Source organism: Stegostoma tigrinum, chromosome 39 (genome assembly GCF_030684315.1).
Source record: "Stegostoma tigrinum isolate sSteTig4 chromosome 39, sSteTig4.hap1, whole genome shotgun sequence".
Classification (NCBI taxonomy): domain Eukaryota; kingdom Metazoa; phylum Chordata; class Chondrichthyes; order Orectolobiformes; family Stegostomatidae; genus Stegostoma; species Stegostoma tigrinum.
In genome coordinates this window covers 8,438,242-8,452,541 of record NC_081392.1, presented here as the reverse complement: position 1 = coordinate 8,452,541, position 14,300 = coordinate 8,438,242, and the positions used below count along the sequence as shown (strand labels likewise).

Genomic DNA, 14,300 nt, shown 5'->3' with positions numbered 1-14,300 from the left:
CATACCGTGTCGAGCCCCATTGGAATTTGAAATAGACACTGGATTAATCAGAATCGGAGACAAAATGCACCTCAATGATACATAGAGAGATCTTTCCACATGATTCAAACATCAGGCAAGACTCTCTTTATGGGCTGGCCAAAACAAAAAGCACTACAGGATACAGGACAAGAACTGTAATAGGTCAAAGTGGGCCACAAATAGGAAAAAACTGTTAAAAATACTGCAGACAGCAGAAAGACAACATTCCAACAACTAAATTTTCAAAAAAAAACTTTATTGATTTCCTTCTCTTGTAGATTGTATAAGTGGTACATCATAATCAGCACAGAATGCAAACACAGACAAAGTAAGTGCAGGTTATATTCTACATGCTGTATTTAGGAACAGCATGTTATTGAAAGGGGCTTGAATCCAGTCAGTCACAACATACACTGGTTCCTGGTGTGTGACTGCCCCCTTCTGGGCCATTGGACTGGCTGCAATCAAAATCACATGGGGTAAACAAAGGACTTGCATTTATAGAATCATAGAATCCCTACAGTGTGGAAACAGGCCCTTTGGCCCAACAATCCACACCAACCTTCACAGCATCCCACCCAGACCCAGACCCCTAATCTACACATCCTTGAAAGCTATGGGCAATTTAGCATAGCCATTCCACCTAAACTGCTCATTTTTTGGACAGTGGGAGGAAACCCACGCAAACACAAGGAGAATGTGCAAACTCCAAACAGACAGTCGCCTGAGGGTGGAATTAAACCCGGGTCCCTGGCGCTGTGAGGTAGCATTGCTAACCACTCAGCCACCAACTTCTAGATATTTTACTAATTAGCCTACTCAGAGATGTTAGTAAATACCTCTGGCACCGGAGAAACTTGAACCCGGGACTCTGAGCCCAGACGGTGGGACACAATGACTGTTCTCCAAGAACCCCAGCAGTACTTGCATTTCTATTGCGCTTTTCGTCCCAAAGAACATTACAGCTAATAAAGTACTTCTGGAAGTATAGTCACCATTGTAATGTAGGCAATACCACAGCCAATTTTCACAGAACAAGCTCCCTCAAACAGCAGTATGATAAATGAGGAGATATTTTGGGTTTTGAAATGTTGACTGAGGAATAACCATTTGCCAGGACATTGGAGGTAACCCCCATCTCCTCTTTGAAATAGCATGATAGGATCTTTCACATGCATGAGAGGGCAGTAGGAGCCATGGTTTGATGTCTCATTCAAAATATGGCACCTCGGGCAGTGTAGCACTGCCTCGGTACAGCACTGGAATATCAGTCCAGATTTTGGCTCTCACGAACTGGATTGGTGAACGCACATAACAGGTGATAGCTAAACAAATCCAATAGAATTTTAAAAAAGGAGAGATGTAAAATGGACCGCTGAGTCACCTTCACACAGAGTCAAGTTCTTCCAGAATAGGTACAGCACAAGTCTGATGAACATTCAAATTCCTACAAACTAAAATGCACCTGCAGTACTGCATACAGTTTTGGTCTCCTGAGTTAAAAGATGGTTCACCAGACTGATTCTAAAAATTAGGAATTTGTCATTTTTTAAAATTTATTTGTGGATTGTGGGCATGGCAGACTGACTAGCATTTACTCCCTGTTCCTAATGACCCTTCTGAAGTGAGATTGAGCAGTTTTAGTTTATATTCTTTGGAGTTTAGAAGAATGAGAAATCTCACTGAGATATACCAAATGCTAAAGGAGATTGACATAGCAAATGTAAAGAGGAATTTTTCTCATGTTGTCCAGACCTAGCACTAAGCAGAAACTATGTCAAACCTCTTATCATGGATAATTGTAGTACCAGCAGAGTGAGACTTCCAAATCATCAGTCTGAGCCATGCTCAAATAGAATAGACAGTAGATTTATGAAATTAATTTTTCAGTAAGTTTTATAAATGAACAAATTGATTTATTGACTTTGAGTTATATATAATGCACATCACTCTTTCAACATATTATTTTTGCAGTCGATACAGAATAATACATTTCTGCTCAGATGGCAATCTATTTGGGTGTTTGATTATTGCCTGTTCTTAACAATCATTTTATATTGGTTCCCATTTTTACTCCCCACTGCAGTTCTGAGTCCCGATGAAGGGTTATAAACCTGAAACATCAACTTTCTTGCTCTTCTGATGCTGCCTGACCTCCTATGTTCCTCCAGCTTCGCACTGTATTGACCCTGACTCCAACATCTGCTGCTTCTTGCTATCTCCCAGGGAAAGACAGGGAGAGAGAGAGAAAAGACAGAGAAAGAGTCAGTTCCTGAAGGGGCTGAGTCTCACAGGAAACAGTTCTTGAAAAGGATGACTCTGACTCTCACTGGGGACAGTTTCTCAATGACATCAGAACAACAAAACCCTAAATAATTTGACCATAGAAGGTTTCAAACCCAGAACCTTTTAACCATTCCACTTCTTTGGTGGACATTCCGCAGCCACAGAGATAATTCCCAGTAACCCCAAAAAAGAACTGTTAGCTACACTGCACACCTCCGCGCCCCCCCTCGCCCCACCTCTCCACCATCCCCACATCAAATCCTTTAACCCAGGGGTAACCATACCACACAAGCTATGATCCCTCCCAGTATCAGCAGTCAAATGCAGGTTCCTCATTGAGCTTGACATTCCAGTCCACATAGCTGACAAATTGTCATCTGTTTTCATACAATCACAGGATTTAGACTTCACCTATACTGTACAGATTTTAGAAATGACATCCTTTAAATATATAAACTTGATGTGCTGCACCCAAATGGGAGAAACACCAACACAAGGTTACTATGTAAGTCATCAGGTCCAAATAATAACCAATATCAAGCCCACATTGGAAAGATATACAGGCGATTACCAAGAATCATCACAGGCCAGTCCAGCACTGTTATAAATGGAGCTGCCATATAGTGCGGGGAGCAAACACCAAGCTGGAGCCTGACAAAAATGTGCAACGGGAATTTGGTGTGCAATCCAAGGTGACAGAAACTTCTGCAAGGCACGAGGAAAGAAGTGGAGGAAGTCAGGAAGAAGACTGAGGAGAACTGATCAATATCCACCAACCATGACGGCGTCTCTCCCTTGACAATCCATTCAGTATTCCACACCATACTGGTCAAAGTTACGAAGAATGATGCTGAGCTGGAGGTGGACCTTGCCCATGGCCATGGTTTGGAGTCGATAGCGGTCAGCCCCGGTGTAAATGAGGTCACTGTGTTTCAGCTGGGGCCCGCCACCCACAAACATCTGGGAGAGCTGTTCCTGCCAGGTGCCCAGGGGCCGCCAGGTGACGCACTGGATATCATGAGTACCTGGGCTGCTGGGGATGTGGCAGAAACCATAGCCACACAGGTCATTCCTGCCAAAAGAATCCTGGTGCCAGACCTGCAAGTACAGTTTGGGCCAGCCTGAAGCAAAAGATAGGGACAGAATGAATTTGATTTGCTGATTGGAGGCAAGAATCATTATTATTGCTGTTACTGTTGTGAAGACATGATTTCTTCCTTCTCCAATTTATGAAAATACAATACAAAGATACTGGACAGTCTTTGTACCCAGTCAGGAAGCTATTCAACCACAAATTGGAAGTATCAGATAACTCACACACATACGAAATAGGAGCAGGAAGCCATTGGACCTCAAAGCTGCACATTTCAATAAGGGTTAATATTCTACTTTCCCACCCAAACCCTAAATCTCTCAGATCTCCTAGTGCCCAGAATTCTATCATTTCTGTTTCAAATACACTGAAGAACCAAGTTGCTACAATCCTCAGCTGAAGAGAATTCCAAAAGGTGTTCAACCCTCCAATCCATATCTCCTAATCTCAGTCCAAAATGTCTAACCCTCACTCTGAGGCCATGACACCTCTAGTTCTAAACTCATTGCAATAGGGGAAAAATAGCCTTTTGGCATGTGCTCCTGGAGTTTTAGATGTTTCAATGAGATAATATCTCATTCGTCTAAATGCCAGAGAACACAGGTTCAATCTACTCAACATTTCAGCAGGGAATGTGGAGGATGGCGATCAGTAGCAAAGGCCCAGGCACAACTAATGTGCACTGAAGTCAGTTTCAGCCAGTCCAGTCCAACAGACAAGATGGGCTACCCAGACACACAAGATCAGACCTTGAGAGAGATGAATTCTCTGGCCTGGGTGGTTCAGCTACTTTCCAAATAAAGCTGCATCAGCAGAACCAGATTCTCAAAAGTAAACAGTAAGTGATGACATTGGAAACTGAAACAAAAAAAGAGACATCATACTGAAAGCAGGCACTAACGAATGACAGACCATAGAAAGCTGAAGCTGAAACATGGAGTGCCAGACACTCTCAGCAGATTAAGCAGCAGCTAAAAGGGATATTGCAGTATCAGACTCTTGCACTTCATCATCAGAATATCAACTTGAACAGAACAGATGAGACAATGGCGTGGTGGTAATGGCACTGGATGAATAATCCAGAAGCCCAGGCAAATGCTTATGGGTCAGGGGTTCAAATCCCACCACCTCACTGGTTTAATTTGAATTCTTTTAACATTCTATAATATGAAAAGCTTATCTCAATCATGATCACTAGTACTTTCAAAAACAAAACACTCACGGTTGGTGAAGTTTCAATTTAATTAATAAATCTGGAATTTCAAAATACTAAACACTAATCTCAGTGATAACAATCATTAATTGTTGTAAAAGTCCATCTGGTTTATTCATGTCTTTATGGCAAGGAAATCTGCTGTTCTGTCAGCTTCAGTGGGGCAGCACCCACTAGAAATCAAGCCCCATTTTCCCCAGAATTAATAAATATAATAGAAGAGATTCCAGTTATAGGTAAATAGTTTGACAAATAACTTTAGTCAAAACTCTAAAACGTTTACAAACCTCATCCCACGTAGACAGAAAAAAAAAATGGTGTTATTGGTGGAGGGAAAAACTGGGAAAGCAGCTCAATAGTTCCTGATTTGCTAAGATTACTTTTTTGACCTGTCAGGACTTGCTGCTTCTTGACTTCTTCTCTAGGTACTTTTAGGCACAGAGCAACTGGTTCACAAGTTTTAATAAAAGCATCAGCTTAAAGCAATTTGTGCGGCAAAATAAACTGGCTTTCTTCAGGCTTAGGTTTTTTATAAACTGCAGTGGCAAGCACATTTCTATACCTTCCAGAGGTCTGAAACTTCTGGCTATCTCATTCACACACACAAGCTATTCAGCTACCTGGGAGCCAATCACATAATTTTTGGCAGGCAGAAGGTCTTTGTCATCAACAATTAGTCAACGCTGCATAAACCAATCAGACACTTGTTGCCAGATGAATTCACCCTATGCACAAACACTGGTGTCAGTTGCTCTGCAAACTAACTTGCCCCACTGGTTGAATGAACAACAGTGTAAATAGCACATACAGTAAGTGCTTGTAGCTTGCTTTAAAACAAAGTGCAGGAATTCCTTCCATAATTCTTGTCTTCCTTTTCAAAAAAAAAGTGGCCTTGCCAGTGATGCCCATATCCCATGTATTTTAAAAATATGGGTCAATAACCAAGGAACACTGATTTTAAATCATTGGCACAGAAGTTAGGACAAAAGAGCCTCTTTCTATTGTTTAAAAAAAAATGAGTTGTTGTAATCTAGAACTCAGCCTGAAAGGGTAGTGGAGGCAAGTTCAACAGTATTCATATGGGCATCAGAGGTCAGCTCCAAAAGAAGATATTTGCTGCGCTGTGAGGTAAGGGCAGGTGGATTGGGACCAGCTAACCAGTATTAACGAGTGAGTTGCATGGCCTCCTTTTCTACAGCAAGATTCCACAAGATACCCATCAATTTTGATTAATTTCTCTGCCGTTTTCCTTTTCAAACCACAGGCACTCCTTTTTTACCCAAGTAATTGTATCAGCTTGATACAGTTACAAGAACAGACAAAGACCTAAACTACAAAGCTCCAGACTCAGTGAAAGCCTTTCTTGTTTTATGTTTCCTTTAATTAATATTCTTTTTGTGCTTTTGGAATTTGTAACCAAAAAAAAGTGCCGATAATTGCAAACTTACTCGCAGGCAATCTGAACAAAGCACAAAAGCCCATTAACCTCAATTTAGTTATAGAAGGTGACAAGTTTAATTGAGCTTACAGTCCTGGCTCCTTTTCCTGCTGGCAACACAGAACCTGCAAAGGTTAGGACACAAATCTTGAAGCAACATGATAAAATCACTGCTGCTTTGTAGCTAAAAGTTGTCAGTTTTCATTAAAAAAAACACAAATGTTCAGTCAATGAACATTATTAAGGTTGAGTTAGATGCATCTTTTGACACTGAGGGAATCAAAGAGTATTAGGCCAAAACAAGAAAGTGGAACTAATGTGGCAGTTCAACATGAACTTATGAAATAAAGTAAGAAATCTTGCCTATTCCTGCTCCTGTTTGTGTTATTAATTGATTCAATTCTCAATGCAGAAATTCTGGCTCTTTTTACCTCAAGTGTTTTGGATCAGACTACACAGAAACAGACAGGGGGACACATAGAAGTGTGTGTGTGTGCGCATGTGAGAGAGAGAAGAACACACCCACAAAGCCATTGACAGCCAGACACAATTTAACCAACTCTTCAACCACTGATTTCACACAGAGTGAAGGGTCAAACTATACACTGGCTGCAAGAAGGCAGTCCCTGTCCTGACACACAGTACCACTTATCCTTGACACAGTGATAACATATACATTGAAGTTGGCAGATTGTAGGCTCAAATCCCATTCCAGGAACACAAGCACAGGTAGTCTAGACTACAATAACTTAGGATGTCTATAAAATAGACAGCAGATACAGAATAAGGTCAGCATACAGGATTCAAGGAGGGTAATGCCAGGTAAAGAATCCTAAGTTACTTCCCCAGTCCATTATTAACGAACCAGGGATTTTCTTTTTTTGGTATTTTGGGGATGTGAGCATCACTGGCAAGGTCAGTACCATTTTTGACTGCCCTCGGACTGAGCAGCTTGCTAGGCTCTTATTTCTTATCTACTTAATGCACTGATAACACCTAGCTCTAATCAAGGGCATGTTTCTCAATTCCTGTATTGTTCGGTCCTCACGCTCTTTTTCGGACGTTCTGTAACAGGAGCAGAAACCTCCACCAGTTGAACTTTAGAAACATTGAAGCCTGCTTCAAACTCCAACTTGAAGTTACTCACAACAGAAACTAAACCAGACTGTTTCGTGAGCGATAGTTGGAACTGCAGATGCAGGAGAATCTGAGATAACAAGGTGTGGAGCTGGATGAATACAGCAGGCCAAGCAGCATCAGAGGAGCAGGAAGGCTGACTTTTCCGGCCTAGACCCTTCTTCAGAAAAAGGGCCTTCCTGCTCCTCTGATGCTGCTTGGCCTGCTGTGTTCATCCAGCTCCACACCTTGTTATCTCAGACTGTTTGGCATTTGGTGTCCCATTTTACCTCAAGATGAGTTTATGGCTTCACCCCGGTGCTCATTCACCTACTTTGACTCCTGGTCGAGCAATGTAGTGAGTTTAAAATTTTCAAATTTGTTGTCAAATTCCTACATGGCCTTGCCCTTCTTGATCTCTGTAACCTCACTTGCTTTATCTTTGGAGGAGGTCGTGTCACTGGACTAGTAACCCAGAGGACTAAATGTACAACTTAAGAAGACTAGAGTGCATTGTGATTACCTTGAAGGCCTTTGGTTGCATAATGTACATCAACAGGATGTGACCAGTAGGCCATCTCCTGGATTACTGGGTTGTCCACTTGTGTTTGTCCTTCTTTTAAGCCAGAAAGTAGCTTCCAAGCACAGCCTGTAAACATGGGACAGGGAAAGAAAACAGACAATAAATCCAGTAATCTACTGTTACAAAAGAGAAAGGTATTGGTTCATGAAAGCGAAGGATTTATATAACATTTTTTGTTCATGTGGGATGTGGGTACCACTGGCAAGGCTACATTTATTGCTCATTCCTAACTGCCCTTGAACTGAGTGGGTTGCCAAGCCATTTAAGAGGGCAGTTCACAGTTAACCACATTGCTGTGGGTCTGGAGTCATGTGTAGGCCAGCCTACGACGGAAATTTCCTTCCCTAAGGGACATTATTGAACCAAACACAGAGCACTGGAGGAACTCAACAGGTCTTGCCGCATCTGTGGAGACAGAAACGGAGAAAATGTTTTGAGTCTGGAATGACTCTTCTTTAGAATTGGTCTGAATTAATTGAGTTTTTACAACAATCAATGATAGATCATTTTCATGGCTACAATTACAGTAATCAGCATTATTTTGAAGATTTTTATATTTCAGTTTCACTAAATGATTCAAATTTCACAGACTACCATGATGGGACTTGAGCCAGAGTCCCCAAAGCAGTAACCTGTGTCTATGGCATCCTGGCCCAGTGACATTACCACACTTCCACATTTCTTCCTGCTGAACAATTTAAAAAAAAACTTCAATTATCATGGTGGCCAAATGATACAACAGTAACAGAATTGTAGACTAATCTTTCCAGTTGATCATGATGAATTAGTTTAGCAAGCACCTGACATGACAAGGAAAAACTGAGATGGTTCCACTCAAGCAAGCTTACCATATTTAAAGATAACACAGTGTGGAGCTGGAGGAACACAGCAGGCCAGGCAGCATCAGAACAGCAGGACAGCTGACATTTTGGGTTGGGATCCTTCTTCAAATCTGAAGAAGGATTCCAATCCAAAACGTCAGTTCTCCTGCTCCCCTGATGCTGCCTGGCCTGCTGGGTTCCTCCAGCTCCACACTGTGTTATCTCAGACTCCAGCAATGGCAGTTCTTACTATCTCTCACCATATTTAAAGTTTTGGCAAATATCTGTAGCTTGGGTTGTGGATGAGGTTGTTGACTTGCTCACTGAGCTGACTTGTTTTTGTTCATACTTTTTGTCACGATGAGCAACGGACCAGACAGTTTAAATTCCAAGTGGAGTAGAATAACATCGCTTCATCGGTGACTCCACTGATGATGTCACCTAGCATGGTGACAAAACGTCTGAACAAAAAGAAGTCAGCTCAAGTTGGCTTGGTGAGCAAGTCAACAATCTCAAGCTTACCACATCTCTCAAAAGTACTCCTATAACCTAATACAGAACATTATTTTCTCAAAGACATTTTTCTAATTTACACATGGACATCACAAGGCTATGAAAGACAATTTAATGAAGATAAAATATGTTTCTGAGATGTGTTGATTGGAAATTTAAAAAAAAAATCTGCTTGTGGAAAATTTAAACAGACTAGAGCTAATAAATCTGGAAATATAAAGCTAGTGTCAAAAACAGTGACCATGACTACTATTATGCATGGTCATACAAGCCCAGTGATTCTCTATAATGTCCCTTATTGAACAGAATCCTTACTTGGTCTGAACTATAAACCATTTTAAGTCCACGTCTCTAACAGGAATCAAGCAGAGCAGATGCCAGCACCCCTGCTGTACTACCAGGAAATGCAGTTTAGCAGGGAGGTGCTAACAACAGTAATGTTGTAACTTGCGATCCAAAGTATCCCCATACACACTTTGGGGACGTGGTTTCGATCCCATCACAGCAGCTGGTGGAATTTAAATTCCATTAATAAATTTGGACAGTAAATCTAAATAACCCATGATGGTGATTATGAAACTATCATTTTTTGGGGAAGAAAATCTGTTATCCTTACCCATCTGGCCTACATGTGTTTCCAGACCGACAACAACATATTTAACTCTTAACAGCCTTGCAAAATGGTCCGAGCAAGCCCCTCAGTCAAGGGCAATTGGGGATGGGAAACTAATTCTGGCCTTGGCAGATAAACGTAGAAGAAATTAAATGTGGCACATGATACTCATGTTTCTCAACATCCTCCATTCCTCTCCCAACACACACATCAGCAAGAGTCTCACCTGTCTGCAGCCCCCATTTACAGAACAGGCTGTTATGCGGGAAACCACTTGCTCCAACAATCTGTCCGATAATATGCAGCTCAGCCATCTTCCTGCAAAAAAAGAATATTAGGCTATGTACAAACTGCACCCTCAGCCAAACAGAGAGCAATCACACTCCCTGGTATCAAACATTACTTCCATTCTTCTGGCTAAACAGATTTCAGGTCAAGCACCCAACGAACCAGGGAAACATACCCACAGATAAAAATTGTCAAAAATGATTTTTAAAATTGCAAACTCTAAAAGGTATTGTTGAGGGTTAACTCAAATTCCTTCATTCCTTTCAATTCTTTCATTCCTACTCCAAGGTTTTCAGAGCAGGCAAAGCTCAGGAACTCTCAGTTCCTCAAACTACAAATATGCTTTATAAAGTATTTTGAATATGGTTGACATAGGAGGTCATTTGTGTCAGTGCCATCTCTTTCCAACAGCAACTTAGCATGTCCCATTCTCACATAGGCATACAAAGCTTTTCAAATAATTATCCAATTCCAAAGCCTTAAGTGAGTTTGCCTCCACGAAACCGTAGTGCATTCCCGACACTCAGCATGAAAAAAAAATTTTCCTTATGTTTCTTTTGATTCCTTGAAATGCCGGGAGTAGAGGCAATGCCATACAGCAAACTGATTTTTGTTTACAAGTGCTTCAGCACAAATAAGGTCAACAAAAACATAACAAGAGAGGAGTAGGCCATATGGCCTTTCAAACTTGCTCCATCATTCAATATGATCCTGGCCGATGATCCATCTCAGTCCCGTGTTCCTGCTTTCTCCTCATACCCTTTGATCCTTACAGCCCCAAGAACTACATGAAATAATCAATGCAATCAGTTCTTAGGATGGGCCACTCAACTCGAAACGTTAACTCTGGCTTCTCTCCACAGATGCAGCCAGATCTGCTGAGCTTGACAAGCAAATTCTACTTTTGTAATCAATACAATCCATTGTTTCAATGCTGTCCCTGACCTGGGAATGTTTGATTGACACAGTGTTGAGGCTTCAGTTTAATAAGTAAAGGCCGATTTACTCTGCGATTAACCCCAAACTGTTGCCCATATCGTTTTCTGATGGAGAGTAGTGAGTGAAGAAAAGAAACTCAGCAGGTCTCGAAGAATCGGTGGGCAGAGAAACAGTTAACATTTGAATCCAGTGATCTTGCTGGATGTTTTATATTAGCTGTTCTTGTTAATTTAGTTATTCTGGTTATTTTAAACAGACTCCTGCCAGATGTAGGCCCGGTCCTAACCATGATTGACATGCTGACCCACCAATCGGAACGTAGCCACTCGACGGATCAACCAATCAGCATCAAGAAGAGGGGCACTGCGTTTCGCGTGACATCCGTGAAATGTCCCCGTTCCCTTCGTCTTCCTTAATTCTTTATCTCTTGCCCGTAGTCTCGATCTATCTCTCTCTTTCGCTCTCTCCTCCTCTCCCAGTCTTCTTATTCGCTAACTATTTCTCCGCTACCGCCATCGATGCCTCAGCTCTTGGCAACCAAGTATTGTGCTCGCCTATTGGCTGGAACGCAACGGCATTCAGCCAATTGGATATGTATGGGGCGGGGCGAGGTCAAGCATCGGCTGAAAACCCACCCCCATTCCAGAGCTTTTCAACATTCCCCCTCCACCGCCCCCAAACCTCCTCTCACCCCCCAACGTACCCCCTCCACCGCCCCCAAACCTCCTCTCACCCCCCAACGTACCCCCTCCACCGCCCCCAAACCTCCTCTCACCCCCCAACGTACCCCCTCCACCGCCCCCAAACCTCCTCTCACCCCCCAACATTCACCCTCCACCGCCCCCACACCTCCCAACGTACCCCCTCCACCGCCCCCAAACCTCCTCTCACCCCCCAACATTCACCCTCCACCGCCCCCACACCTCCCAACGTACCCCCTCCACCGCCCCCAAACCTCCTCTCACCCCCCAACATTCACCCTCCACCGCCCCCACACCTCCCAACGTACCCCCTCCACCGCCCCCAAACCTCCTCTCACCCCCCAACATTCCCCCTCCACCGCCCCCACACCTCTCGCCACCCCCCAACATTCCCCCTCCACCACCCCCTCTCCTCACCCCCCAATACTCCCCCTCCACCGACCCCTCCTCTCACCCCCAACATTCCCCCTCCAATGCCCCCTCTCACCCCCCAACACTCCCCCTCCACCGACCTATCCTCTCACCCCCAACACTCCCCCTCCACCGTCCCCTCTCCTCTCACCCCCAAACATTTCCCCTCCAACGCCCCCTCTCCTCCTATCACCCCCCAACATCCCCCCTGCACTGACCTATCCTCTCACCCCCAACACTCCCCCTCAATCACCCCTGTCCTCTCTCATCCCAACACTCCCCATCCACCGCCCCCACACCTCCTCTCACTCCCCAACATAACCCCTCCACCGCCCCCGCTCACCCTCCGGCATTTCCCCTCCACCGCCCCCACACCTCCTCTCACCTCCCAACAGTCCCATTCCACTGCCCCACACTTCCTCTCAAACCCCAATACTCCCCCTCCACCACCCCCACTCCTCCTCTAACCCCCCAGCATTTCCGCTCCACTGCCCCACACCTCCTCTCAAACCCCAATACTCCCCATCCACTGCCCGCACACCTCCTCTCATTCCCCCACGACCACCCCCTCTCCTACTCTCACCCCCCAACACTCCGCCTCCACCGCCCCCTCTCCTCTCACCCCCCAACATTCCCCCTCCACCGCCCCCAAACCTCCTCACACCCCCCAACACTTCCCATCCACCGCCGCCACACCTCCTCTCACTCCCAACACTCACCCTCCACCGCCCCCACTCCTCTCACCCCCAACATGCCCCCTCTCCTCCTCAAAAACCCCAACATTCCCCCTCCACCGCCCCCACTCATCCTCTCACAGCCCAACATTCCCGTTCCACCTTTTGTCCTTCACTGCCCCCGCTCCTCCTGTCACACCCCAACATTCCTCCTCCACCTTTAATCCTTCACCACCCCCTCTCCTCTCAGACCCCAACATTCCCCCTCCACTCTTTATCCTTCACCGCCCCCACTCCTCCTCTCACACTCAAACATTCCCCCTCCACTCTTTATCCTTCACCGCCCCCACTCCTCCTCTCACACTCAAACATTCCCGCTCCAGCCTTTATCCTTCACCGCCCCCGCTCCTCCTCTCACACCCCAACATTCCCGCTCCACCCTTTATCCTTCACCACCCCCACTCCTCCTCTCACACCCCAACATTCCCGCTCCAGCCTTTATCCTTCAGCGCCCCTGCTCCTCCTCTCACACCCCAACATACCCCCTCCGCCTTTTAACCTTCACCGCCTCCGCTCCTCCTCTGTCACCCTAACATTCCCACTCCACCCTTTATCCTTCACGGCCCCCGCTCCTCCTCTCACACCCCAACAATCCCCCTTCATCCTCTGTGCTTCACTGCCTCTGCTCCTCCTCTCACACCCCAACATTCCCGCTCCACTCTTTATCCTTCAGCGCCCGCGCTCCTTCTCTCACACCCCAACATTCCCGCTCCACCTTTTATCCTTCACCATCCCCGCTCCTCCTCTCACAGCCCTACATTCCCCATCCACCACCCCCACTCCTCCTCTCGCATCCCGACATTCCTGCTCAACTCTTTATCCTTCACTGCCCCCACTCCTCCTCTCACACTCAAACATTCCCGCTCCAGCCTTTATCCTTCACCACCCCTGCTCCTCCTCTCACACCCCAACATTCCCCCTCCACCGCCCCCGCTCCTCCTCTCACACCCCAACATTCCCCCTCCACCGCCCCTGCTCCTCCTCTCACACCCCAACATTCCCCATCCACTGCCCCCGCTCCTCCTCTCTCACGCCAACATTCCCACTCCACCTTATATCCTTCACCGTCCCCGTTCCTCCTCTCACAGCCCAACATTCCCGCTCCACTCTTTATCCTTCAGCGCCCCCACACCTCCTCTCACACCCAAACATTCCCGCTCCACCCTTTATCCTTCACTGTCCCCGCTCCTCCTCTCACTCCCCAACATTCCCCTTTCCACCTTTTATCCTTCAGCGCCCCCACACCTACTCTCACACCCCAGCATTCCCGTTCCACCCTTTATCTTTCACCGGCCCCATTCCTCCTTTCACTCCAAACATTCCAGCACCCTTTATCCTTCACCGACCCGCTCCTCCTCTTACTCCCCAACATTCCCCTTTCCACCTTTTATCTTTCACCACCCCCGCTCCTTCTCTCACACAGCAACATTCCCACTCCACCTTTTATCCTTCACCATCCCCGCTCCTCCTCTCACAGCCCTACATTCCCCATCCACCACCCCCACTCCTCCTCTCGCACCCCAACATTCC

At 45.5% G+C, this 14,300-nt stretch overlaps 1 protein-coding gene across 2 annotated transcripts; it reads right to left on the bottom strand.

The window, feature by feature from the left end:
- Positions 1 to 260: 260 nt before the first annotated feature.
- On the bottom strand, positions 261 to 11,479 carry b9d2 (B9 domain containing 2). 2 transcript variants are annotated; one of them, XM_048522674.2, is made up of 4 exons: positions 11,233 to 11,479; positions 9,924 to 10,015; positions 7,691 to 7,816; positions 261 to 3,428 (listed from the first exon to the last, which is right to left on the bottom strand). In XM_048522674.2, exons 2-4 carry the CDS (start codon positions 10,009 to 10,011, stop codon positions 3,115 to 3,117), a joined length of 528 nt encoding a protein of 175 aa, XP_048378631.1. In that variant the 5' UTR covers positions 10,012 to 10,015; positions 11,233 to 11,479; the 3' UTR covers positions 261 to 3,114. The 2 variants fall into 2 exon arrangements, with proteins under 2 accessions (XP_048378631.1, XP_048378632.1); XM_048522675.2 differs by having other exon boundaries at positions 9,924 to 10,011.
- Between the last annotated feature and the right edge of the window lie 2,821 nt (positions 11,480 to 14,300).

Coding starts and splice junctions, on each gene's coding strand:
- b9d2 (XM_048522674.2), bottom strand. CDS start 10,011: ATGGCTGAGCTGCATATTATCGGACAGATTGTTGGAGCAAGTGGTTTC. Junction 7,817..9,923: donor TAAATGGGGGCTGCAGACAG/GTGAGACTCTTG, acceptor CCATGTTTACAG/GCTGTGCTTGGAAGCTACTT. Junction 3,429..7,690: donor TGCAACCAAAGGCCTTCAAG/GTAATCACAATG, acceptor CTTTTGCTTCAG/GCTGGCCCAAACTGTACTTG.